Source organism: Oncorhynchus nerka, linkage group LG14, assembly GCF_034236695.1.
Source record: "Oncorhynchus nerka isolate Pitt River linkage group LG14, Oner_Uvic_2.0, whole genome shotgun sequence".
NCBI lineage: Eukaryota > Metazoa > Chordata > Actinopteri > Salmoniformes > Salmonidae > Oncorhynchus > Oncorhynchus nerka.
The window spans coordinates 16,570,639-16,596,691 of NC_088409.1; the positions used below are offsets into that span (position 1 = coordinate 16,570,639).

At 44.9% G+C, this 26,053-nt stretch overlaps 1 protein-coding gene across 1 annotated transcript in view; it reads left to right on the top strand.

Annotated features, from left to right (window-relative positions):
* dgat1b (diacylglycerol O-acyltransferase 1b) overlaps positions 1-26,053 on the top strand; it is a 45,045-nt gene that overhangs the window by 10,026 nt on the left and 8,966 nt on the right. The window contains exons 5-8 of the mRNA XM_065027557.1: positions 9,931-9,983; positions 10,234-10,339; positions 15,871-15,999; positions 23,209-23,283. Of these exons, the coding sequence (XP_064883629.1) occupies positions 9,931-9,983; positions 10,234-10,339; positions 15,871-15,999; positions 23,209-23,283 (363 nt within the window). The remainder of the gene's footprint in view (positions 1-9,930; positions 9,984-10,233; positions 10,340-15,870; positions 16,000-23,208; positions 23,284-26,053) is intronic.

The following is a 26,053-nucleotide window of genomic DNA, read 5'->3' on the forward strand; positions in this document are numbered from 1 at the left end:
GGCTAACTCTATAACTCTATAACACTGTGAATCAGGTGGAATGGCTAACTCTATAACACTGTGAATCAGGTGGAATGGCTAACTCTATAACTCTATAACACTGTGAATCAGGTGGAATGGCTAACTCTATAACTCTATAACACTGTGAATCAGGTGGAATGGCTAACTCTATAACTCTATAACACTGTGAATCAGGTGGAATGGCTAACTCTATAACTCTATAACACTGTGAATCGGGTGGAATGGCTAACTCTATAACTCTATAACACTGTGAATCGGGTGGAATGGCTAACTCTATATCTCTATAACACTGTGAATCAGGTGGAATGGCTAACTCTATAACACTGTGAATCAGGTGGAATGGCTAACTCTATAACTCTATAACACTGTGAATCAGGTGGAATGGCTAACTCTATAACACTGTGAATCAGGTGGAATGGCTAACTCTTGAGTACCACCTGAATCATCTTGGAAATGCTATTTCTGCCTTTCTGTCAATGTTTATCGTGTGTATGAACACACATCTTTTTTTTTTTTAAATAACGTTTTTGTTATATAGCTGATTTGTTGGTCTAGGTCTGAGAGAAGGACTATGGGACAAGGGTCTCCCTATACAGTACAGTACTGAGAGAATGACTATGGGACAAGGGTCTCCCTATACAGTACAGTACTGAGAGAATGACTATGGGACAAGGGTCTCCCTATACAGTACAGTACTGAGAGAAGGACTATGGGACAAGGGTCTCCCTATACAGTACAGTACTGAGAGAATGACTATGGGACAAGGGACTCCCTATACAGTACAGTACTGAGAGAATGACTATGGGACAAGGGTCTCCCTATACAGTACAGTACAGAGAGAATGACTATGGGACAAGGGTCTCCCTATACAGTACAGTACTGAGAGAATGACTATGGGACAAGGGTCTCCCTATACAGTACAGTACAGAGAGAATGACTATGGGACAAGGGTCTCCCTATACAGTACAGTACTGAGAGAATGACTATGGGACAAGGGTCTCCCTATACAGTACAGTACTGAGAGAAGGACTATGGGACAAGGGTCTCCCTATGCAGTACAGTACTGAGAGAATGACTATGGGACAATGGACTCCCTATACAGTACAGTACTGAGAGAAGGACTATGGGACAAGGGTCTCCCTATGCAGTACAGTACTGAGAGAATGACTATGGGACAATGGACTCCCTATACAGTACAGTACTGAGAGAAGGACTATGGGACAAGGGTCTCCCTATACAGTACAGTACTGAGAGAAGGACTATGGGACAAGGGTCTCCCTATGCAGTACAGTACTGAGAGAATGACTATGGGACAATGGACTCCCTATACAGTACAGTACTGAGAGAATGACTATGGGACAAGGGACTCCCTATACAGTACAGTACAGAGAGAAGGACTATGGGACAAGGGTCTCCCTATACAGTACAGTACTGAGAGAAGGACTATGGGACAAGGGACTCCCTATACAGTACAGTACTGAGAGAAGGACTATGGGACAAGGGTCTCCCTATACAGTACAGTACTGAGAGAAGGACTATGGGACAAGGGTCTCCCTATACAGTACAGTACAGAGAGAATGACTATGGGACAAGGGACTCCCTATACAGTACAGTACTGAGAGAAGGACTATGGGACAAGGGTCTCCCTATACAGTACAGTACTGAGAGAATGACTATGGGACAAGGGACTCCTATACAGTACAGTACTGAGAGAAGGACTATGGGACAAGGGTCTCCTATACAGTACAGTACTGAGAGAAGGACTATGGGACAAGGGTCTCCCTATACAGTACAGTACAGAGAGAATGACTATGGGACAAGGGACTCCCTATACAGTACAGTACTGAGAGAAGGACTATGGGACAAGGGTCTCCCTATACAGTACAGTACTGAGAGAATGACTATGGGACAAGGGACTCCCTATACAGTACAGTACTGAGAGAAGGACTATGGGACAAGGGTCTCCCTATACAGTACAGTACTGAGAGAATGGCTATGGGACAAGGGACTCCCTATACAGTACAGTACTGAGAGAAGGACTATGGGACAAGGGTCTCCCTATACAATACAGTACTGAGAGAATGACTATGGGACAAGGGTTTCCCTATACAGTACAGTACTGAGAGAAGGACTATGGGACAAGGGTCTCCCTATACAGTACAGTACTGAGAGAATGACTATGGGACAAGGGACTCCCTATACAGTACAGTACTGAGAGAAGGACTATGGGACAAGGGTCTCCCTATACAGTACAGTACAGAGAGAATGACTATGGGACAAGGGACTCCCTATACAGTACAGTACTGAGAGAAGGACTATGGGACAAGGGTCTCCCTATACAGTACAGTACTGAGAGAATGACTATGGGACAAGGGACTCCCTATACAGTACAGTACTGAGAGAAGGACTATGGGACAAGGGTCTCCCTATACAGTACAGTACTGAGAGAATGGCTATGGGACAAGGGACTCCCTATACAGTACAGTACTGAGAGAATGACTATGGGACAAGGGTCTCCCTATACAGTACAGTACTGAGAGAATGACTATGGGACAAGGGACTCCCTATACAGTACAGTACTGAGAGAATGACTATGGGACAAGGGTCTCCCTATACAGTACAGTACTGAGAGAAGGACTATGGGACAAGGGACTCCCTATACAGTACAGTACTGAGAGAATGGCTATGGGACAAGGGACTCCCTATACAGTACAGTACTGAGAGAAGGACTATGGGACAAGGGTCTCCCTATACAGTACAGTACTGAGAGAAGGACTATGGGACAAGGGTCTCCCTATACAGTACAGTACTGAGAGAAGGACTATGGGACAAGGGTCTCCCTATACAATACAGTACTGAGAGAATGACTATGGGACAAGGGACTCCCTATACAGTACAGTACTGAGAGAATGACTATGGGACAAGGGACTCCCTATACAGTACAGTACTGAGAGAATGACTATGGGACAAGGGTCTCCCTATACAGTACAGTACTGAGAGAATGACTATGGGACAAGGGACTCCCTATACAGTACAGTACAGTACTGGGCATAGCAGACAAGGACGCCCTCAGAAGGCACTGGTTTTATATGCATTGCAGCATATGTATTTCATTAACACTTGTAGTCATTGAGGCGTGATCCAGTGTCTGTTTTATTGTCTGTAGTATCAGTTAAACTCAAGCACTTGTTCTGATTGTGAGCCAGGCACAGATAGTGCCAAGGCATTAGAGACCGACACCTACTGTATTTTATTCTGTTTTATTGAAGGTTGGTTTCTACAGAAGTTGCCAAGGTGTTAGAGACAGACACCTACTGTATTTTATTCTGTTTTATTGAAGGTTGGTTTCTACAGAAGTTGCCAAGGTGTTAGAGACAGACACCTACTGTATTTTATTCTGTTTTATTGAAGGTTGGTTTCCACAGAAGTTGCCAAGGCATTAGAGACAGAAGACTATTCTATTTTATTCTCTGTTTTATTGAAGGTTGGTTTCTACAGAAGTTGCCAAGGTGTTAGAGACAGACACCTACTGTATTTTCTTCTGTTTTATTGAAGGTTGGTTTCCACAGAAGTTGCCAAGGCGTTAGAGACAGAAGACTATTGTATTTTATTCTCTGTGTTATTGAAGGTTGGTTTCCACAGAAGTTGCCAAGGTGTTAGAGACAGAAGACTATTGTATTTTATTCTGTTTTATTGAAGGTTGGTTTCTACAGAAGTTGCCAAGGCATTAGAGATAGACACCTACTGTATTTTATTCTGTTTTATTGAAGGTTGGTTTCTACAGAAGTTGCCAAGGTGTTAGAGACAGAAGACTATTCTATTTTATTCTGTTTTATTGAAGGTTGGTTTCTACAGAAGTTGCCAAGGTGTTAGAGACAGAAGACTATTCTATTTTATTCTCTGTGTTATTGAAGGTTGGTTTCTACAGAAGTTGCCAAGGTGTTAGAGACAGACACCTACTGTATTTTATTCTCTGTGTTATTGAAGGTTGGTTTCTACAGAAGTTGCCAAGGTGTTAGAGACAGAAGACTATTCTATTTTATTCTGTTTTATTGAAGGTTGGTTTCTACAGAAGTTGCCAAGGCATTAGAGACAGACACCTACTGTATTTTATTCTGTTTTATTGAAGGTTGGTTTCTACAGAAGTTGCCAAGGCGTTAGAGATAGACACCTACTGTATTTTATTCTGTTTTATTGAAGGTTGGTTTCTACAGAAGTTACCAAGGTGTTAGAGACAGACACCTACTGTATTTTATTCTGTTTTATTGAAGGTTGGTTTCTACAGAAGTTGCCAAGGCATTAGAGACAGAAGACTATTCTATTTTATTCTGTTTTATTGAAGGTTGGTTTCTACAGAAGTTGCCAAGGTGTTAGAGACAGAAGACTATTCTATTTTATTCTGTTTTATTGAAGGTTGGTTTCTACAGAAGTTGCCAAGGTGTTAGAGACAGACACCTACTGTATTTTATTCTGTTTTATTGAAGGTTGGTTTCTACAGAAGTTGCCAAGGCATTAGAGACAGACACCTACTGTATTTTATTCTGTTTTATTGAAGGTTGGTTTCTACAGAAGTTGCCAGGTTGGTTTCTATTTTATTCTGTTTTATTGAAGGTTGGTTTCTACAGAAGTTGCCAAGGTGTTAGAGACAGACACCTACTGTATTTTATTCTGTTTTATTGAAGGTTGGTTTCTACAGAAGTTGCCAAGGTGTTAGAGACAGACACCTACTGTATTTTATTCTGTTTTATTGAAGGTTGGTTTCTACAGAAGTTGCCAAGGTGTTAGAGACAGAAGACTATTCTATTTTATTCTGTTTTATTGAAGGTTGGTTTCTATTGCCAAGGTCAGACACCTACTGTATTTTATTCTGTTTTATTGAAGGTTGGTTTCTATTTGTTAGAGACAGAAGACTATTCTATTTTATTCTGTTTTATTGAAGGTTGGTTTCTACAGAAGTTGCCAAGGCGTTAGAGACAGACACCTACTGTATTTTATTCTGTTTTATTGAAGGTTGGTTTCTACAGAAGTTGCAAGGTGTTAGAGACAGACACCTACTGTATTTTATTCTGTTTTATTGAAGGTTGGTTTCTACAGAAGTTGCCAAGGTGTTAGAGACAGACACCTACTGTATTTTATTCTGTTTTATTGAAGGTTGGTTTCCACAGAAGTTGCCAAGGCATTAGAGACAGACACCTACTGTATTTTATTCTGTTTTATTGAAGGTTGGTTTCTACAGAAGTTGCCAAGGTGTTAGAGACAGACACCTACTGTATTTTATTCTGTTTTATTGAAGGTTGGTTTCTACAGAAGTTGCCAAGGTGTTAGAGACAGACACCTACTGTATTTTATTCTGTTTTATTGAAGGTTGGTTTCTACAGAAGTTGCCAAGGTGTTAGAGACAGACACCTAGTATTTTATTCTGTTTTATTGAAGGTTGGTTTCTACAGAAGTTGCCAAGGTGTTAGAGACAGACACCTACTGTATTTTATTCTGTTTTATTGAAGGTTGGTTTCTACAGAAGTTGCCAAGGCGTTAGAGACAGAAGACTATTGTATTTTATTCTGTTTTATTGAAGGTTGGTTTCTACAGAAGTTGCCAAGGCATTAGAGACAGAAGACTATTCTATTTTATTCTGTTTTATTGAAGGTTGGTTTCTACAGAAGTTGCCAAGGTGTTAGAGACAGACACCTACTGTATTTTATTCTGTTTTATTGAAGGTTGGTTTCTACAGAAGTTGCCAAGGCATTAGAGACAGAAGACTATTCTATTTTATTCTGTTTTATTGAAGGTTGGTTTCTACAGAAGTTGCCAAGGTGTTAGAGACAGACACCTACTGTATTTTATTCTGTTTTATTGAAGGTTGGTTTCTACAGAAGTTGCCAAGGCGTTAGAGACAGACACCTACTGTATTTTATTCTGTTTTATTGAAGGTTGGTTTCTACAGAAGTTGCCAAGGTGTTAGAGACAGACACCTACTGTATTTTATTCTGTTTTATTGAAGGTTGGTTTCTACAGAAGTTGCCAAGGTAGAGACAGACACCTACTGTATTTTATTCTGTTTTATTGAAGGTTGGTTTCTACAGAAGTTGCCAAGGTGTTAGAGACAGACACCTACTGTATTTTATTCTGTTTTATTGAAGGTTGGTTTCTACAGAAGTTGCCAAGGCGTTAGAGACAGAAGACTATTGTATTTTATTCTGTTTTATTGAAGGTTGGTTTCTACAGAAGTTGCCAAGGCATTAGAGACAGAAGACTATTCTATTTTATTCTGTTTTATTGAAGGTTGGTTTCTACAGAAGTTGCCAAGGTGTTAGAGACAGACACCTACTGTATTTTATTCTGTTTTATTGAAGGTTGGTTTCTACAGAAGTTGCCAAGGTGTTAGAGACAGACACCTACTGTATTTTATTCTGTTTTATTGAAGGTTGGTTTCTACAGAAGTTGCCAAGGCATTAGAGACAGAAGACTATTGTATTTTATTCTGTTTTATTGAAGGTTGGTTTCCACAGAAGTTGCCAAGGTGTTAGAGACAGAAGACTATTGTATTTTATTCTGTTTTATTGAAGGTTGGTTTCTACAGAAGTTGCCAAGGCATTAGAGACAGAAGACTATTGTATTTTATTCTGTTTTATTGAAGGTTGGTTTCTACAGAAGTTGCCAAGGCATTAGAGACAGAAGACTATTCTATTTTATTCTGTTTTATTGAAGGTTGGTTTCTACAGAAGTTGCCAAGGTGTTAGAGACAGACACCTACTGTATTTTATTCTGTTTTATTGAAGGTTGGTTTCTACAGAAGTTGCCAAGGCATTAGAGACAGAAGACTATTCTATTTTATTCTGTTTTATTGAAGGTTGGTTTCTACAGAAGTTGCCAAGGTGTTAGAGACAGACACCTACTGTATTTTATTCTGTTTTATTGAAGGTTGGTTTCTACAGAAGTTGCCAAGGCGTTAGAGACAGACACCTACTGTATTTTATTCTGTTTTATTGAAGGTTGGTTTCTACAGAAGTTGCCAAGGTGTTAGAGACAGACACCTACTGTATTTTATTCTGTTTTTATTGAAGGTTGGTTTCTACAGAAGTTGCCAAGGTGTTAGAGACAGACACCTACTGTATTTTATTCTGTTTTATTGAAGGTTGGTTTCTACAGAAGTTGCCAAGGTGTTAGAGACAGACACCTACTGTATTTTATTCTGTTTGATTGAAGGTTGGTTTCCACAGAAGTTGCCAAGGTGTTAGAGACAGACACCTACTGTATTTTATTCTGTTTGATTGAAGGTTGGTTTCTACAGAAGTTGCCAAGGTGTTAGAGACAGAAGACTATTCTATTTTATTCTGTTTTATTGAAGGTTGGTTTCTACAGAAGTTGCCAAGGCGTTAGAGACAGACACCTACTGTATTTTATTCTGTTTTATTGAAGGTTGGTTTCTACAGAAGTTGCCAAGGCATTAGAGACAGACACCTACTGTATTTTATTCTGTTTTTATTGAAGGTTGGTTTCTACAGAAGTTGCCAAGGTGTTAGAGACAGACACCTACTGTATTTTATTCTGTTTTTATTGAAGGTTGGTTTCTACAGAAGTTGCCAAGGCGTTAGAGACAGACACCTACTGTATTTTATTCTGTTTTATTGAAGGTTGGTTTCTACAGAAGTTGCCAAGGTGTTAGAGACAGACACCTACTGTATTTTATTCTGTTTTATTGAAGGTTGGTTTCTACAGAAGTTGCCAAGGCATTAGAGACAGAAGACTATTGTATTTTATTCTGTTTTATTGAAGGTTGGTTTCTACAGAAGTTGCCAAGGCATTAGAGACAGAAGACTATTCTATTTTATTCTGTTTTATTGAAGGTTGGTTTCTACAGAAGTTGCCAAGGTGTTAGAGACAGACACCTACTGTATTTTATTCTGTTTTATTGAAGGTTGGTTTCTACAGAAGTTGCCAAGGCATTAGAGACAGAAGACTATTCTATTTTATTCTGTTTTATTGAAGGTTGGTTTCTACAGAAGTTGCCAAGGTGTTAGAGACAGACACCTACTGTATTTTATTCTGTTTTATTGAAGGTTGGTTTCTACAGAAGTTGCCAAGGCGTTAGAGACAGACACCTACTGTATTTTATTCTGTTTTATTGAAGGTTGGTTTCTACAGAAGTTGCCAAGGTGTTAGAGACAGACACCTACTGTATTTTATTCTGTTTTATTGAAGGTTGGTTTCTACAGAAGTTGCCAAGGCGTTAGAGACAGACACCTACTGTATTTTATTCTGTTTTATTGAAGGTTGGTTTCTACAGAAGTTGCCAAGGCGTTAGAGACAGAAGACTATTGTATTTTATTCTGTTTTATTGAAGGTTGGTTTCTACAGAAGTTGCCAAGGCATTAGAGACAGACACCTACTGTATTTTATTCTGTTTTATTGAAGGTTGGTTTCTACAGAAGTTGCCAAGGCGTTAGAGACAGACACCTACTGTATTTTATTCTGTTTTATTGAAGGTTGGTTTCTACAGAAGTTGCCAAGGCGTTAGAGACAGAAGACTATTCTATTTTATTCTGTTTTATTGAAGGTTGGTTTCTACAGAAGTTGCCAAGGTGTTAGAGACAGACACCTACTGTATTTTATTCTGTTTTATTGAAGGTTGGTTTCTACAGAAGTTGCCAAGGTGTTAGAGACAGACACCTACTGTATTTTATTCTGTTTTATTGAAGGTTGGTTTCTACAGAAGTTGCCAAGGCATTAGAGACAGAAGACTATTGTATTTTATTCTGTTTTATTGAAGGTTGGTTTCCACAGAAGTTGCCAAGGTGTTAGAGACAGAAGACTATTGTATTTTATTCTGTTTTATTGAAGGTTGGTTTCTACAGAAGTTGCCAAGGCATTAGAGACAGAAGACTATTGTATTTTATTCTGTTTTATTGAAGGTTGGTTTCTACAGAAGTTGCCAAGGCGTTAGAGACAGACACCTACTGTATTTTATTCTGTTTTATTGAAGGTTGGTTTCTACAGAAGTTGCCAAGGTGTTAGAGACAGACACCTACTGTATTTTATTCTGTTTTATTGAAGGTTGGTTTCTACAGAAGTTGCCAAGGTGTTAGAGACAGACACCTACTGTATTTTATTCTGTTTTATTGAAGGTTGGTTTCTACAGAAGTTGCCAAGGTGTTAGAGACAGACACCAACTGTATTTTATTCTGTTTTATTGAAGGTTGGTTTCCACAGAAGTTGCCAAGGTGTTAGAGACAGAAGACTATTCTATTTTATTCTCTGTGTTATTGAAGGTTGGTTTCCATAAAAGTCCACCTCAACCTATTCCATCAGGCCTTTGACATTTTGAATACTGTAGGCCTTTAGAATTGATTCTATGATGTCTCCTTCAAAACACAGCAGAAAAACATTATTCCAAAGACCAGGTCACGTGATATGGTATGGAGCGAGAGGCAGCCCTGCAGCTAGGTAGATAATCCCACGATTCAAAATAGTTGAGCCTTTCATTTCTTTCTGTGTGTGCATACACGCATGTTCGTGTGTGCATGCTCATGCATACGCATGTGTGTTTGTATCCGTTTTCATGCGTGTGTTTGTGTTTGCTTAAGTGTGTGTTTCCTCTCCACAGCAGAGCTCCCCTGCCAGTCCTGCAGTAGGACAGTAACAATGCAGTAGTAGCAGGTGGTCTATGCAACACATATGCTGTGTTTGTGCTGCCTCATTTGTCCCAGAAGCTGATGCTGTGACAGCAGGTTTATCTTAACAGGGCAGTGGTGACCCCCCCCCCCCCCACACACACACAGTACTGTAGGGAGGAACAACATAAGGTCTTATTTTATCATCATGTATATGTTAACTCGCCATGCTTGTCATGTGTTTGTTTGGTAACATTTCTTTGATAACCGACATCATTTGTCTCGTCTTTCCTTCCAGTGTCCAACGTGTTTATTGTGGCAGCTTTGTACACAGAACGAAGGCTCTCAGTGGTGAGTTTCATTCTGATGTACTTACCAGTGTTGCCATTAGTGTTAGAAAAAAGGTTTTGCTTGCGCTGCTGTCGGCTATATCAGTCAGCTGATACAGGACTATTAAAGGCCCAGTGCAATACTTTTGTGATTTTTATTTAATGATTTAAAATCTATAAATATATTGTGATTTGTCAGGGGGTGCTGTAGCCCCCCCACACCCCTGCTTCCCGTGGCTATGCCTCAACGTGCAGGTCTTCTGTCCCTCCAGGGCTGCTTCAGTGAACGTGTTGGGCTGCTGGTTCATTCCATTAACCTGTCAGTCACACTGTGCTTCCCGGTGACTATCGTACTAATGGTGAAGTCCATTACTCCAGGTACTGCTGAATGTGTTCTCGTCAGCCTACAGATGTAGGATCTTAATTTGATCGCCCTGTTGCAGTTTCCGTTTTGCATCACCATGATGATTTGGCCGGTGACACGTTGCTTCTTGAAAGTCCAATATCTTGAAAACTTGACTGATGCAAAACATTTTGGGACTGTATCAACTGTGGATGAATGAAAAAAATAACAAAGGAGAGTTTCTGAGTGAAGTTTTTCTTTAATTATAATCCACATAATCATTTACATTTCCTGTTGCTGCAGTATGTTTTTCCCTGCAGTAGCAAACTGGCTCAAATTAAGATCCTACATCTGTATAGCAAATCCTGCTTTTCAGAAAAAAACAAAACTGTATCTGAATCTAGTGTGTCTCTGTGTCTTCACTATTAGTTTAGTTAGCGTGTCTCTGTTTCTTCACTATTAGTTTAGTTAGTGTGTCTCTGTGTGTGTTCACTATTAGTTTAGTTAGTGTGTCTCTGTTTCTTCACTATTAGTTTAGTTAGTGTGTCTCTGTGTGTGTTCACTATTAGTTTAGTTAGTGTGTCTCTGTTTCTTCACTATTAGTTTAGTTAGTGTGTCTCTGTGTGTCTTCACTATTAGTTTAGTTAGTGTGTCTCTGTGTGTTTTCACTATTAGTTTAGTTATTGTGTCTCTGTGTGTTCAATGTTAGTTTAGTTATTGTGTCTCTGTGTGTCTTCACTATTAGTTTAGTTAGTGTGTCTCTGTGTCTTCACTATTAGTTTAGTTAGTGTGTCTCTGTGTGTTCAATATTAGTTTATTTAGTGTGTCTCTGTGTGTCTTCACTATTAGTTTAGTTAGTGTGTCTCTGTGTCTTCACTATTAGTTTAGTTAGTGTGTCTCTGTGTGTCTTCACTATTAGTTTAGTTAGTGTGTCTCTGTGTGTCTTCACTATTAGTTTAGTTAGTGTGTCTCTGTGTGTCTTCACTATTAGTTTAGTTAGTGTGTCTCTGTGTGTCTTCACTATTAGTTTAGTTAGTGTGTCTCTGTGTCTTCACTATTAGTTTAGTTAGTGTGTCTCTGTGTGTCTTCACTATTAGTTTAGTTAGTGTGTCTCTGTGTCTTCACTATTAGTTTAGTTAGTGTGTCTCTGTGTGTTCAATATTAGTTTATTTAGTGTGTCTCTGTGTGTTCAATATTAGTTTATTTAGTGTGTCTCTGTGTGTTCAATATTCGTTTATTTAGTGTGTGTCTGTGTGTTCAATATTAGTTTAGTTAGTGTGTCTGTGTGTCTTCACTATTAGTTTAGTTAGTGTGTCTCTGTGTGTCTTCACTATTAGTTTAGTTAGTGTGTCTGTGTGTCTTCACTATTAGTTTAGTTAGTGTGTCTCTGTGTGTCTTCACTATTAGTTTAGTTAGTGTCTCTGTGTGTCTTCACTATTAGTTTAGTTAGTGTGTCTCTGTGTGTCTTCACTATTAGTTTAGTTAGTGTGTCTCTGTGTGTCTTCACTATTAGTTTAGTTATTGTGTCTCTGTGTGTCTTCACTATTAGTTTAGTTAGTGTGTCTCTGTGTGTTTTCACTATTAGTTTAGTTAGTGTGTCTCTGTGTGTCTTCACTATTAGTTTAGTTAGTGTGTCTGTGTGTCTTCACTATTAGTTTAGTTAGTGTGTCTCTGTGTCTTCACTATTAGTTTAGTTAGTGTGTCTGTGTGTGTCTTAACTATTAGTTTAGTTATTGTGTCTCTGTGTGTCTTCACTATTAGTTTAGTTATTGTGTATCTGTGTGTCTTCACTATTAGTTTAGTTAGTGTGTCTGTGTGTCTTCACTATGAGTTTAGTTAGTGTGTCTCTGTGTGTCTTCACTATTAGTTTAGTTATTGTGTCTCTATGTCTTCACTATTAGTTTAGTTAGTGTGTCTCTGTGTGTCTTCACTATTAGTTTAGTTAGTGTGTCTCTGTGTGTCTTCACTATTAGTTTAGTTATTGTGTCTCTGTGTGTCTTCACTATTAGTTTAGTTAGTGTGTCTCTGTGTGTCTTCACTATTAGTTTAGTTAGTGTGTCTCTGTGTGTCTTCACTATTAGTTTAGTTAGTGTGTCTCTGTGTGTCTTCACTATTAGTTTAGTTAGTGTGTCTCTGTGTGTCTTCACTATTAGTTTAGTTAGTGTGTCTCTGTGTGTCTTCACTATTAGTTTAGTTAGTGTGTCTCTGTGTGTCTTCACTATTAGTTTAGTTAGTGTGTCTCTGTGTGTCTTCACTATTAGTTTAGTTAGTGTCTCTGTGTGTCTTCACTATTAGTTTAGTTAGTGTGTCTCTGTGTGTCTTCACTATTAGTTTAGTTAGTGTGTCTCTGTGTGTCTTCACTATTAGTTTAGTTAGTGTGTCTCTGTGTCTTCACTATTAGTTTAGTTAGTGTGTCTCTGTGTGTTCAATATTAGTTTAGTTATTGTGTATCTGTGTCTTCACTATTAGTTTAGTTATTGTGTATCTGTGTCTTCACTATTAGTTTAGTTAGTGTGTCTCTGTGTTCAATATTAGTTTATTTAGTGTGTCTCTGTGTGTTCACTATTAGTTTAGTTAGTGTGTCTCTGTGTGTCTTCACTATTAGTTTAGTTAGTGTCTCTGTGTGTTTTATCCAGTTGGTCATTAATGTGTAGTTACTGTAGTATTATATTATCCAGTTGGTCATTAATGTGTTGTTAATGTAGTATTGTATTATCTAGTTGGTCATTAATGTGTTGTTAATGTAGTATTATATTGTCTAGTTGGTCATTAATGTGTTGTTAATGTAGTATTATATTATCCAGTTGGTGATTAATGTGTTGTTAATGTAGTATTATATTATCTAGTTGGTCATTAATGTGTTGTTAATGTAGTATTATATTATCCAGTTGGTCATTAATGTGTTGTTAATGTAGTATTATATTATCTAGTTGGTCATTAATGTGTTGTTAATGTAGTATTATATTATCTAGTTGGTCATTAATGTGTTGTTAATGTAGTATTATATTATCTAGTTGGTCATTAATGTGTTGTTAATGTAGTATTATATTATCTAGTTGGTCATTAATGTGTTGTTAATGTAGTATTATATTATCCAGTTGGTCATTAATGTGTTGTTAATGTAGTATTATATTATCTAGTTGGTCATTAATGTGTTGTTAATGTAGTATTATATTATCCAGTTGGTCATTAATGTGTTGTTAATGTAGTATTATATTATCTAGTTGGTCATTAATGTGTAGTTACTGTAGTATTATATTATCCAGTTGGTGATTAATGTGTTGTTAATGTAGTATTATATTATCCAGTTGGTCATTAATGTGTAGTTACTGTAGTATTATATTATCTAGTTGGTCATTAATGTGTTGTTAATGTAGTATTATATTATCTAGTTGGTCATTAATGTGTAGTTACTGTAGTATTATATTATCCAGTTGGTCATTAATGTGTAGTTACTGTAGTATTATATTATCTAGTTGGTCATTAATGTGTTGTTAATGTAGTATTGTATTATCTAGTTGGTCATTAATGTGTTGTTAATGTAGTATTATATTATCCAGTTGGTGATTAATGTGTAGTTACTGTAGTATTATATTATCTAGTTGGTCATTAATGTGTTGTTAATGTAGTATTGTATTATCTAGTTGGTCATTAATGTGTTGTTAATGTAGTATTATATTATCTAGTTGGTCATTAATGTGTTGTTACTGTAGTATTATATTATCTAGTTGGTCATTAATGTGTAGTTAATGTAGTATTATATTATCTAGTTGGTGATTAATGTGTTGTTAATGTAGCACTATATTATCCAAGTATGTGATTTTATCTGAATGGAATCAGTTGGGAAGTGTTTGATCAGTCCCAGTTGGCTCACAGGGAGAGGAAGTAAGGAGTGAGGTGGATATGAGGCCAAAAGAGGAGTGGCTGAGAGACAGGTCAATGTCAGGTCAGCTCTGCCTGTCTTCATCAAGCTGGTTGCTAGCCAGCATGGCATCTGGTGACATACAACAGCTAACTGAGCCTCTCATGGCTACACATGTCTCAGAACTTAGGAAACTGACCACAACCACAAGACGATATTAACTGTCTGTGATGTTGTTCTATAGTTTCATATTTACAAATGTAGGATCTTAGTTTGCTCACCCTTTTGCTAGAGAATTTTCCTGCAATAAAGGAAATGTATAACTTGTGTATTTCTGAAGTTTGTCATTTCCACTTCGGCATTTCAGACTTGATTTTCCCTTGTGAAAAATGGATCAACCTCTACACAAATGTCCAAATAATAATAATAATTTCCTTTGGTGCAGGAATATTTTCCTACTGTAGCAAACTGGCTCAAATTAAGATCCTACATCTGTACACGCATAAAGACAAAGGTGAAGCTACAGTCATTAGTTTTTAGTAATCATTCCTCTTAGAGGAGAATAGGAAGGTCTTGTGTCTTAGTGTCTTTAAGATCTTCATTTTACCTCTCACAAATCAGATCATCTTTCCCTGGACGTTGACTGCGTAGCTACAGTATCCTTCCTTACCTGAAAGTCTCTCTTTCTCCTCATCTGCCGTCGCCACGGGAACGGACAAAGATGTACCATCTGTCTCGTGTACCTCATGCAGGGCTACTGTTTATACATCAAGGTCAGGGGAGAGGGCCACGGATGCTCCTCTTGGCGAGGGAGACCGTCTCTGTCTTTCTCTCTCTGTGCCCATGCCATCTACTAGGTAACCAGCACGGCCCATTTCCATGCAGCATATGGCCGCTGTTGATAAAGCAGTACTAGTCTGTTAGAATGACCTGGGGGCCTTGCCAGGTTTCCCTGGACCTCGGGCGGTAGCGCTTGTAGTTGGTTGAAAGTGAGTGGACTTTGTGTTCCCAGTCGTTCATCTTGTGTGATAGACAAGGAGAGGATGGTGAGTGTTGTAACTGTTGACATATATGGATAGCCCTAGAGAAGGACAGTAAGAACCAGGTGGGCAGCATTCCTCAGCTTCTTGTTAGGGCCTGTTTGTTAACTACACATCAAAGACAATGTCTTCGCTAACTGGGAATCAGAGGGTTTCATTATTTTCTGTTCTACAGTGTGATATGCATGTTGAATACCTCAAGTTGACTGTACTATATTATAAACTGTGTGGTTCGAGTCCACAGCCGTGGTATCAGACCGTATACCACAGGTATGACACAACATCTATTTTTACTGTTCTAATTATGTTGGTAACCAGTTTATAATAGCAAGGCACCTCGGGGGTTTGTTATATATGGCCAATATACCACGGCTAAAGGCTGTATCCAGGCACTGCCTAAGGACAGCCCTTAGCCATGGTATGCTGATTCATATACAACACCACCTCAGGCCTTATTGCTTAAATATACTACATAACGCGCTGTGCTACTACACATCAAGATCATTTACAACCACCCACACCCACATCATTAACTCCATTTAATGGATAATATGTATTGTACTGTTGTGCATACAACACTTAATATGATTGACTGTGAATTCTAACGGCAAATATTGCATAAATATTGCTGATATTTAACATTGCACATTGTCCTTGTCCTCAGTGGGTGGAGCGTCTGCTCTGGGAGTGTACACCGTCCTCTTCCTGAAGCTCTACTCCTACAAAGATGTGAACAAGTGGTGTAGAGAGATGAGCCATGCTAAAGCCCGTAGCCTGGCCCGCTCCCTCTCATGTAAGTCCTCAGTCTCCACAGTCCTCTATGCCCCGTGCTAAAGCCCGTAGCCTGGCCCGCTCTCTCTCATGTAAGTCCTCAGTCTCCACAGTCCTCTATGCCCCGTGCTAAAGCCCGTAGCCTGGCCCGCTCCCTCTCATGTAAGTCCTCAGTCTCCACAGTCCTCTATGCCCCGTGCTAAAGCCCGTAGCCTGGCCCGCTCCCTCTCATGTAAGTCCTCAGTCTCCACAGTCCTCTATGCCCCGTGCTAAAGCCCGTAGCCTGGCCCGGTCCCTCTCATGTAAGTCCTCAGTCTCCACAGTCCTCTATGCCCCGTGCTAAAGCCCGTAGCCTGGCCCGCTACCTCTCATGTAAGTCCTCAGTCTCCACAGTCCTCTATGCCCCGTGCTAAAGCCCGTAGCCTGGCCCGTTCCCTCTCATGTAAGTCCTCAGTCTCCACAGTCCTCTATGCCCCGTGCTAAAGCCTGTAGCCTGGCCCGCTCACTCTCATGTAAGTCCTCAGTCTCCACAGTCCTCTATGCCCCGTGCTAAAGCCCGTAGCCTGGCCCGCTCCCTCTCATGTAAGTCCTCAGTCTCCACAGTCCTCTATGCCCCGTGCTAAAGGCCGTAGCCTGGCCCGGTCCCTCTCATGTAAGTCCTCAGCCTCCACAATCCTCTATGCCCCGTGCTAAAGCCCGTAGCCTGGCCCGCTCCCTCTCATGTAAGTCCTCAGTCTCCACAGTCCTCTATGCCCCGTGCTAAAGCCCGTAGCCTGGCCCGGTCCCTCTCATGTAAGTCCTCAGTCTCCACAGTCCTCTATGCCCCGTGCTAAAGCCCGTAGCCTGGCCCGCTCCCTCTCATGTAAGTCCTCAGTCTCCACAGTCCTCTATGCCCCGTGCTAAAGCCCGTAGCCTGGCCCGCTCCCTCTCATGTAAGTCCTCAGTCTCCACAGTCCTCTATGCCCCGTGCTAAAGCCCGTAGCCTGGCCCGGTCCCTCTCATGTAAGTCCTCAGCCTCCACAGTCCTCTATGCCCCGTGCTAAAGCCCGTAGCCTGGCCCGCTCCCTCTCATGTAAGTCCTCAGCCTCCACAGTCCTCTATGCCCCGTGCTAAAGCCCGTAGCCTGGCCCGCTCCCTCTCATGTAAGTCCTCAGCCTCCACAGTCCTCTACGCCCCGTGCTAAAGCCCGTAGCCTGGCCCGCTCCCTCTCATGTAAGTCCTCAGCCTCCACAGTCCTCTACGCCCCGTGCTAAAGCCCGTAGCCTGGCCCGGTCCCTCTCATGTAAGTCCTCAGTGTCCACAGTCCTCTATGCCCCGTGCTAAAGCCCGTAGCCTGGCCCGGTCCCTCTCATGTAAGTCCTCAGTGTCCACAGTCCTCTAGGCCCCGTGCTAAAGCCCGTAGCCTGGCCCGCTCCCTCTCATGTAAGTCCTCAGTCTCCACAGTCCTCTATGCCCCGTGCTAAAGCCCGTAGCCTGGCCCGCTCCCTCTCATGTAAGTCCTCAGTCTCCACAGTCCTCTATGCCCCGTGCTAAAGCCCGTAGCCTGGCCCGCTCCCTCTCATGTAAGTCCTCAGTCTCCACAGTCCTCTAGGCCCCGTGCTAAAGCCCGTAGCCTGGCCCGCTCCCTCTCATGTAAGTCCACAGCCTCCACAGTCCTCTATGCCCCGTGCTAAAGCCCGTAGCCTGGCCCGGTCCCTCTCATGTAAGTCCTCAGTCTCCACAGTCCTCTATGCCCCGTGCTAAAGCCCGTAGCCTGGCCCGCTCCCTCTCATGTAAGTCCTCAGTCTCCACAGTCCTCTATGCCCCGTGCTAAAGCCCGTAGCCTGGCCCGCTCTCTCTCATGTAAGTCCTCAGTCTCCACAGTCCTCTATGCCCCGTGCTAAAGCCCGTAGCATGGCCCGCTCCCTCTCATGTAAGTCCTCAGTCTCCACAGTCCTCTATGCCCCGTGCTAAAGCCCGTAGCCTGGCCCGCTCTCTCTCATGTAAGTCCTCAGTCTCCACAGTCCTCTATGCCCCGTGCTAAAGCCCGTAGCCTGGCCCGCTCCCTCTCATGTAAGTCCTCAGTCTCCACAGTCCTCTATGCCCCGTGCTAAAGGCCGTAGCCTGGCCCGGTCCCTCTCATGTAAGTCCTCAGCCTCCACAATCCTCTATGCCCCGTGCTAAAGCCCGTAGCCTGGCCCGCTCCCTCTCATGTAAGTCCTCAGTCTCCACAGTCCTCTATGCCCCGTGCTAAAGCCCGTAGCCTGGCCCGGTCCCTCTCATGTAAGTCCTCAGTGTCCACAGTCCTCTAGGCCCCGTGCTAAAGCCCGTAGCCTGGCCCGCTCCCTCTCATGTAAGTCCTCAGTCTCCACAGTCCTCTATGCCCCGTGCTAAAGCCCGTAGCCTGGCCCGCTCCCTCTCATGTAAGTCCTCAGTCTCCACAGTCCTCTATGCCCCGTGCTAAAGCCCGTAGCCTCTGGCCCGCTCCCTCTCATGTAAGTCCTCAGTCTCCACAGTCCTCTATGCCCCGTGCTAAAGCCCGTAGCCTGGCCCGGTCCCTCTCATGTAAGTCCTCAGCCTCCACAGTCCTCTATGCCCCGTGCTAAAGCCCGTAGCCTGGCCCGCTCCCTCTCATGTAAGTCCTCAGTCTCCACAGTCCTCTATGCCCCGTGCTAAAGCCCGTAGCCTGGCCCGGTCCCTCTCATGTAAGTCCTCAGTCTCCACAGTCCTCTATGCCCCGTGCTAAAGCCCGTAGCCTGGCCCGCTCCCTCTCATGTAAGTCCTCAGTCTCCACAGTCCTCTATGCCCCGTGCTAAAGCCCGTAGCCTGGCCCGGTCCCTCTCATGTAAGTCCTCAGTCTCCACAGTCCTCTATGCCCCGTGCTAAAGCCCGTAGCCTGGCCCGGTCCCTCTCATGTAAGTCCTCAGTGTCCACAGTCCTCTAGGCCCCGTGCTAAAGTCCGTAGCCTGGCCCGCTCCCTCTCATGTAAGTCCTCAGTCTCCACAGTCCTCTATGCCCCGTGCTAAAGCCCGTAGCCTGGCCCGCTCCCTCTCATGTAAGTCCTCAGTCTCCACAGTCCTCTAGGCCCCGTGCTAAAGCCCGTAGCCTGGCCCGCTCCCTCTCATGTAAGTCCTCAGTCTCCACAGTCCTCTATGCCCCGTGCTAAAGCCCATAGCCTGGCCCGCTCCCTCTCATGTAAGTCCTCAGTCTCCACAGTCCTCTATGCCCCGTGCTAAAGCCCGTAGCCTGGCCCGCTCTCTCTCATGTAAGTCCTCAGTCTCCACAGTCCTCTATGCCCCGTGCTAAAGCCCGTAGCCTGGCCCGCTCCCTCTCATGTAAGTCCTCAGTCTCCACAGTCCTCTATGCCCCGTGCTAAAGCCCGTAGCCTGGCCCGCTCCCTCTCATGTAAGTCCTCAGTCTCCACAGTCCTCTATGCCCCGTGCTAAAGCCCGTAGCCTGGCCCGGTCCCTCTCATGTAAGTCCTCAGTCTCCACAGTCCTCTATGCCCCGTGCTAAAGCCCGTAGCCTGGCCCGCTCCCTCTCATGTAAGTCCTCAGTCTCCACAGTCCTCTATGCCCCGTGCTAAAGCCCGTAGCCTGGCCCGCTCCCTCTCATGTAAGTCCTCAGTCTCCACAGTCCTCTATGCCCCGTGCTAAAAGCCTCAGTACCAGCAACTGGCCAACAACCCGCCTGCCCGCTCTCTCATGTAAGTCCTCAGTCTCCACAGTCCTCTATGCCCCGTGCTAAAGCCCGTAGCCTGGCCCGCTCCCTCTCATGTAAGTCCTCAGTCTCCACAGTCCTCTATGCCCCGTGCTAAAGCCCGTAGCCTGGCCCGCTCCCTCTCATGTAAGTCCTCAGTCTCCACAGTCCTCTAGCCCCGTGCTAAAGCCCGTAGCCTGGCCCGCTCCCTCTCATGTAAGTCCTCAGTCTCCACAGTCCTCTATGCCCCGTGCCCCGTGCCTGGCCCGCTCCCTCTCATGTAAGTCCTCAGTCTCCACAGTCCTCTATGCCCCGTGGCCCGTCCTCTATGCCCCGTCCCGTAGCTCTCTCATGTAAGTCCTCAGTCTCCACAGTCCTCTATGGCCCCGTGCTAAAGTCCCTATGTAGCCTGGCCCGCTCCCTCATGTAAGTCCTCAGTCTCCATCCTCTGTGCTGAAGTCCTCATGTAAGTCCTCAGTCTCCACAGTCCTCTCTATACCACATCGCCCCAAGAAGCTGCTAAAGCCCGTAGCCTGGCCCGCTCCCTCTCATGTAAGTCCTCAGTCTCCACAGTCCTCTATGCCCCGTGCTAAAGCCCAGTAGCCTGGCCCGCTCCCTCTCATGTAAGTCCTCAGTCTCCACAGTCCTCTATGCCCCGTGCTAAAGCCCGTAGCCTGGCCCGCTCCCTCTCATGTAAGTCCTCAGTCTCCACAGTCCTCTATGCCCCGTGCTAAAGCCCGTAGCCTGGCCCGCCCTCCCTCTCATGTAAGTCCTCAGTCTCCACAGTCCTCTATGCCCCGTGCTAAAGCCCGTAGCCTGGCCCGCTCCCTCTCATGTAAGTCCTCAGTCTCCACAGTCCTCTATGCCCCGTGCTAAAGCCCGTAGCCTGGCCCGGTCCCTCTCATGTAAGTCCTCAGTCTCCACAGTCCTCTATGCCCCGTGCTAAAGCCCGTAGCCTGGCCCGCTCCCTCTCATGTAAGTCCTCAGTCTCCACAGTCCTCTATGCCCCATGGCTAGTACGTGCTGACTTAAAGCCCGTAGCCTGGCCCGCTCCCTCTCATGTAAGTCCTCAGTCTCCACAGTCCTCTATGCCCCGTGCTAAAGCCCGTAGCCTGGCCCGCTCCCTCTCATGTAAGTCCTCAGTCTCCACAGTCCTCTATGCCCCGTGCTAAAGCCCGTAGCCTGGCCCGCTCCCTCTCATGTAAGTCCTCAGTCTCCACAGTCCTCTCCTCTATGCCCCGTGCTAAAGCCCGTAGCCTGGCCCGCTCCCTCATGTAAGTCCTCAGTCTCCACAGTCCTCTATGCCCCGTGCTAAAGCCCGTAGCCTGGCCCGCTCCCTCTCATGTAAGTCCTCAGTCTCCACAGTCCTCTATGCCCCGTGCTAAAGCCCGTAGCCTGGCCCGCTCCCTCTCATGTAAGTCCTCAGTCTCCACAGTCCTCTATGCCCCTGTAGCTAAAGCCCAACAAGCCTGGCCCGCTCCCTCTCATGTAAGTCCTCAGTCTCCACAGTCCTCTATGCCCCGTGCTAAAGCCAGTAGCCTGGCCCGCTCCCTCTCATGTAAGTCCTCAGTCTCCATAGTCCTCTATGCCCCGTGCTAAAGCCCGTCTCCAGCCTGGCCCGCTCCCTCTCATGTAAGTCCTCAGTCTCCACAGTCCTCTATGCCCCGTGCCCCCTAAAGCAACCTGGCCCGCTCCAACTCTCATGTAAGTCTCTCAGTACAGCCTTTCTGCCTCCTCTTTCTGCCCCGTGCTAAAGCCCGTAGCCTGCTCCGCTCTTCTCATGTAAGTCCTCAGTCTCCACAGTCCTCTATGCCCCTGCTAAAGCCCGTAGCCTGGCCCGGTCCCTCTCATGTAAGTCCTCAGTCTCCACAGTCCTCTATGCCCCGTAGCAGACCCGTAGCCTGGCCCGCTCCCTCTCATGTAAGTCCTCAGCCCGCCTATCCTCTCCATGTAAGCAGTCCTCACTATGCCCCGTGCTAAAGCCCGTCATCCTGGCCCGCTCCCTCTCATGTAAGTCCTCAGTCTCCACAGTCCTCTATGCCCCGTGCTAAAGCCCGTAGCACTGGCTGCCTCAACGCTCCCTCTCATGTAAGTCCTCAGTCAGACCCCACAGTCCTCTATGCCCCGTGCTAGTGTGGCCCGCTGTAGCAGTCCTCCTCAGCCCCTGCTGTAGCAGACCCTATCCCTCTCATGGAAGTCCTCAGTCTCCACAGTCCTCTATGCCCCGTAAAGCCCGAGCCTGGCCCGCTCTCTCTCATGTAAGTCCTCAGTCTCCACAGTCCTCTATGCCCCGTGCTAAAGCCCGTAGCCTGGCCCTCTATACAAGCTCCCTCTCATTGTACTGTGAGTCCTCAGTCCTCAGTCTCCACAGTCCTCTATGCCCCGTGCTTTAAGCCCGTAGCCTGGCCCGCTCCCTCTCATGTAAGTCCTCAGTCTCCACAGTCCTCTATGCCACTGCTAAAGCCCGTAGCCTGGACCGGTAGCAGACCAGCCTCTCATGTAAGTCCTCAGTCTCCACAGTCCTCTATGCCCCGTGCTAAAGCCTCAGCCTGGCCCGGTCCCTCTCATGTAAGTCCTCAGTCTCCACAGTCCTCTATGCCCCGTGCTGTGCCTCAACGTAAGTCCTCAGTAGCCTCTATGCCCCGTGCCCCACTCTTGGCCCAACTCCCTCTCATGTAAGTCCTCAGCCTCCACAGTCCTCTATGCCCCAGTCAAAGTCCGTAGCCTGGCCCGGTCCCTCTCATGTAAGTCCTCAGTCTCCACAGTCCTCTATGCCCCGTGCTAAAGTCCGTAGCCTGGCCCGGTCCCTCTCATGTAAGTCCTCAGTCTCCACAGTCCTCTATGCCCCCTACCAGCAACTGGCCAACAACAACACTGCTACTACTTTAATTACTTCAGATGTACTGCTTTTGCTATCGATACTGCTCACACTTTCTGAGCTTCACTGCTTCGGATTTTACTGATACGTCTGTTCTTGAAGTTTGTGCGGTCTGAGGGAGATTTTTCAAATACTTTATATTTGATTGAGTCTGCGTCGAGTGCCAGATGGGCGGAGTATGTACTTTATGGACAATTCCTTTTTATCCATTGCGCCAGGCAATCAAGTATTTGAAGAATAACTAATATTGTTATAACAGGTTTGATTTCAACCCTCATCCTATAAGCCCTACTGTGACGACTCCCAGAGTTGCTTTGTCTAGAGAGTTTGTGTCACCTGGGTTCTACACTGACCTTTGACTACTAATAAAGGGCTTAATGAGATTTCTGACTCGCCTCCACGGAAATGGCAACTGTGACCTAATGTTTCATAGGCGGCGATGCTGAGTGTTTGTATATGTACCCTAATGGAAACCGTTTTCCTGGTGGTGAAAATGTACACATAAACATTAACACACACACATAATACTACAATCCACATCGCTCCTTAACTGCTGCACTGCCACCTGCTGGTTGACTGTATACAAGAAGCTGTTCTCTAAGTAGAGGTATTGTGACTGTGAGAATCATACATGTTTAATTGCTGACTTAACATGGCTAGTACTCTCCTCTACAGGTTCCTCTATACCACGGTCTAGGGAAAGTGGACAGGATTATCAGCTCTCCTATCCTGGAAATGTCACCCTCAGAGGTCAGTAGAGGTTGGACATTCCATCCCAGGTAGACCAAGACCTGGGTTCAAATACAATTTCAGGTATTTCAATAACGTTTCAAAACAAGTATTCAGATAACTTTTATTTGAAAAAACAAGTATTTGAATATATTTGGAGATACTCAAATACACTCCCATGCATTTAACCCATGTTTTTGAAAATAGAATCTGAAATAGTATTAGAAAATACTTTAAAATACAATTTGGTCGACTATTTGGTTTTTACAAATAACCATTAAAATATTTGTTTTAAGTACTTGTTTTCGGCTGTGTTTGAAAATACTCAAAAACACAGAACCTATTTAAATAACAAATTGTCAAATGCATGTATTTGAACCCAGGTCCTCCTGTAGCAGACCCCACTCTTATCACTGCTGCCTCAACCTATCCTCCTGTAGCAGACCCCACTCTTATCACTGCTGCCTCAACCTATCCTGCTGTAGCAGACCCCACTCTTATCACTGCTGCCTCAAGCAGACCCCACTATCCTGCTGCCTGTAGCAGACCCCACTCTTATCACTGCTGCCTCAACCTATCCTCCTGTAGCAGACCCCACTCTTATCACTGCTGCCTCAGCCTATCCTGTTGTAGCAGACCCCACTCTTATCACTGCTGCCTCAGCCTATCCTGCTGTAGCAGACCCCACTCTTATCACTGCTGCCTCAACCTATCCTCCTGTAGCAGACCCCACTCTTATCACTGCTGCCTCAACCTATCCTGCTGTAGCAGACCCCACTCTTATCACTGCTGCCTCAACCTATCCTGCTGTAGCAGACCCCACTCTTATCACTGCTGCCTCAACCTATCCTGCCTGCTGTAGCAGACCCCACTCTTATCACTGCTGCCTCAACCTATCCTGCTGTAGCAGACCCCACTCTTATCACTGCTGCCTCAACCTATCCTGCTGTAGCAGACCCCACTCTTATCACTGCTGCCTCAACCTATCCTGCTGTAGCAGACCCCACTCTTATCACTGCTGCCTCAACCTATCCTGCTGTAGCAGACCCCACTCTTATCACTGCTGCCTCAATCCTATCCTGCTGTAGCAGACCCCACTCTTATCACTGCTGCCTCAAGCTATCCTGCTGTAGCAGACCCCACTCTTATCACTGCTGCCTCAGCCTATCCTGCTGTAGCAGACCCCACTCTTATCACTGCTGCCTCAACCTATCCTGCTGTAGCAGACCCCACTCTTATCACTGCTGCCTCAACCTATCCTGCTGTAGCAGACCCCACTCTTATCACTGCTGCCTCAGCCTATCCTGTTGTAGCAGTCCCCACTCTTATCACTGCTGCCTCAAGCTATCGTGCTGTAGCAGACCCCACTCTTATCACTGCTGCCTCAGCCTATCCTGTTGTAACAGTCCCCACTCTTATCACTGCTGCCTCAAGCTATCGTGCTGTAGCAGACCCCACTCTTGTCACTGCTGCCTCAATCTATCCTGCTGTAGCAGACCCCACTCTTGTCACTGCTGCCTCAAGCTATCCTGCTGTAGCAGTCCCCACTCTTATCACTGCTGCCTCAACCTATCCTGCTGTAGCAGACCCCACTCTTATCACTGCTGCCTCAATCTATCCTGCTGTAGCAGACCCCACTCTTATCACTGCTGCCTCAACCTATCCTGCTGTAGCAGACCCCACTCTTATCACTGCTGCCTCAACCTATCCTGCTGTAGCAGACCCCACTCTTATCACTGCTGCCTCAACCTATCCTGCTGTAGCAGACCCCACTCTTATCACTGCTGCCTCAACCTATCCTGCTGTAACAGACCCCACTCTTATCACTGCTGCCTCAAGACCCCACTATCCTGCTGTAGCAGACCCCACTCTTATCACTGCTGCCTCAGCCTATCCTGCTGTAGCAGACCCCACTCTTATCACTGCTGCCTCAACCTATCCTGCTGTAGCAGACCCCACTCTTATCACTGCTGCCTCAATCTATCCTGCTGTAACAGACCCCACTCTTATCACTGCTGCCTCAATCTATCCTGCTGTAGCAGACCCCACTCTTATCACTGCTGCCTCAGCCTATCCTGCTGTAGCAGACCCCACTCTTATCACTGCACTCTTATCACTGCTGCCTCAATCTATCCTGCTGTAGCAGACCCCACTCTTATCACTGCTGCCTCAATCTATCCTGCACTGCTGCCTCAACTGTAGAGACCCCACTCTTATCACTGCTGCCTCAAGCTATCCTGTTGTAGCAGACCCCACTCTTATCACTGCTGCCTCAATCTATCCTGCTGTAGCAGACCCCACTCTTATCACTGCTGCCTCAACCTATCCTGTTGTAACAGACCCCACTCTTATCACTGCTGCCTCAATCTATCCTGCTGTAGCAGACCCCACTCTTATCACTGCTGCCTCAATCTATCCTGCTGTAGCAGACCCCACTCTTATCACTGCTGCCTCAAGCTATCCTGCTGTAGCAGACCCCACTCTTATCACTGCTGCCTCAATCTATCCTGCTGTAGCAGACCCCACTCTTATCACTGCTGCCTCAATCTATCCTGCTGTAGCAGACCCCACTCTTATCACTGCTGCCTCAATCTATCCTGCTGTAGCAGACCCCACTCTTATCACTGCTGCCTCAATCTATCCTGCTGTAGCAGACCCCACTCTTATCACTGCTGCCTCAATCTATCCTGCTGTAGCAGACCCCACTCTTATCACTGCTGCCTCAATCTATCCTGCTGTAACAGACCCCACTCTTGTCACTGCTGCCTCAATCTATCCTGCTGTAGCAGAC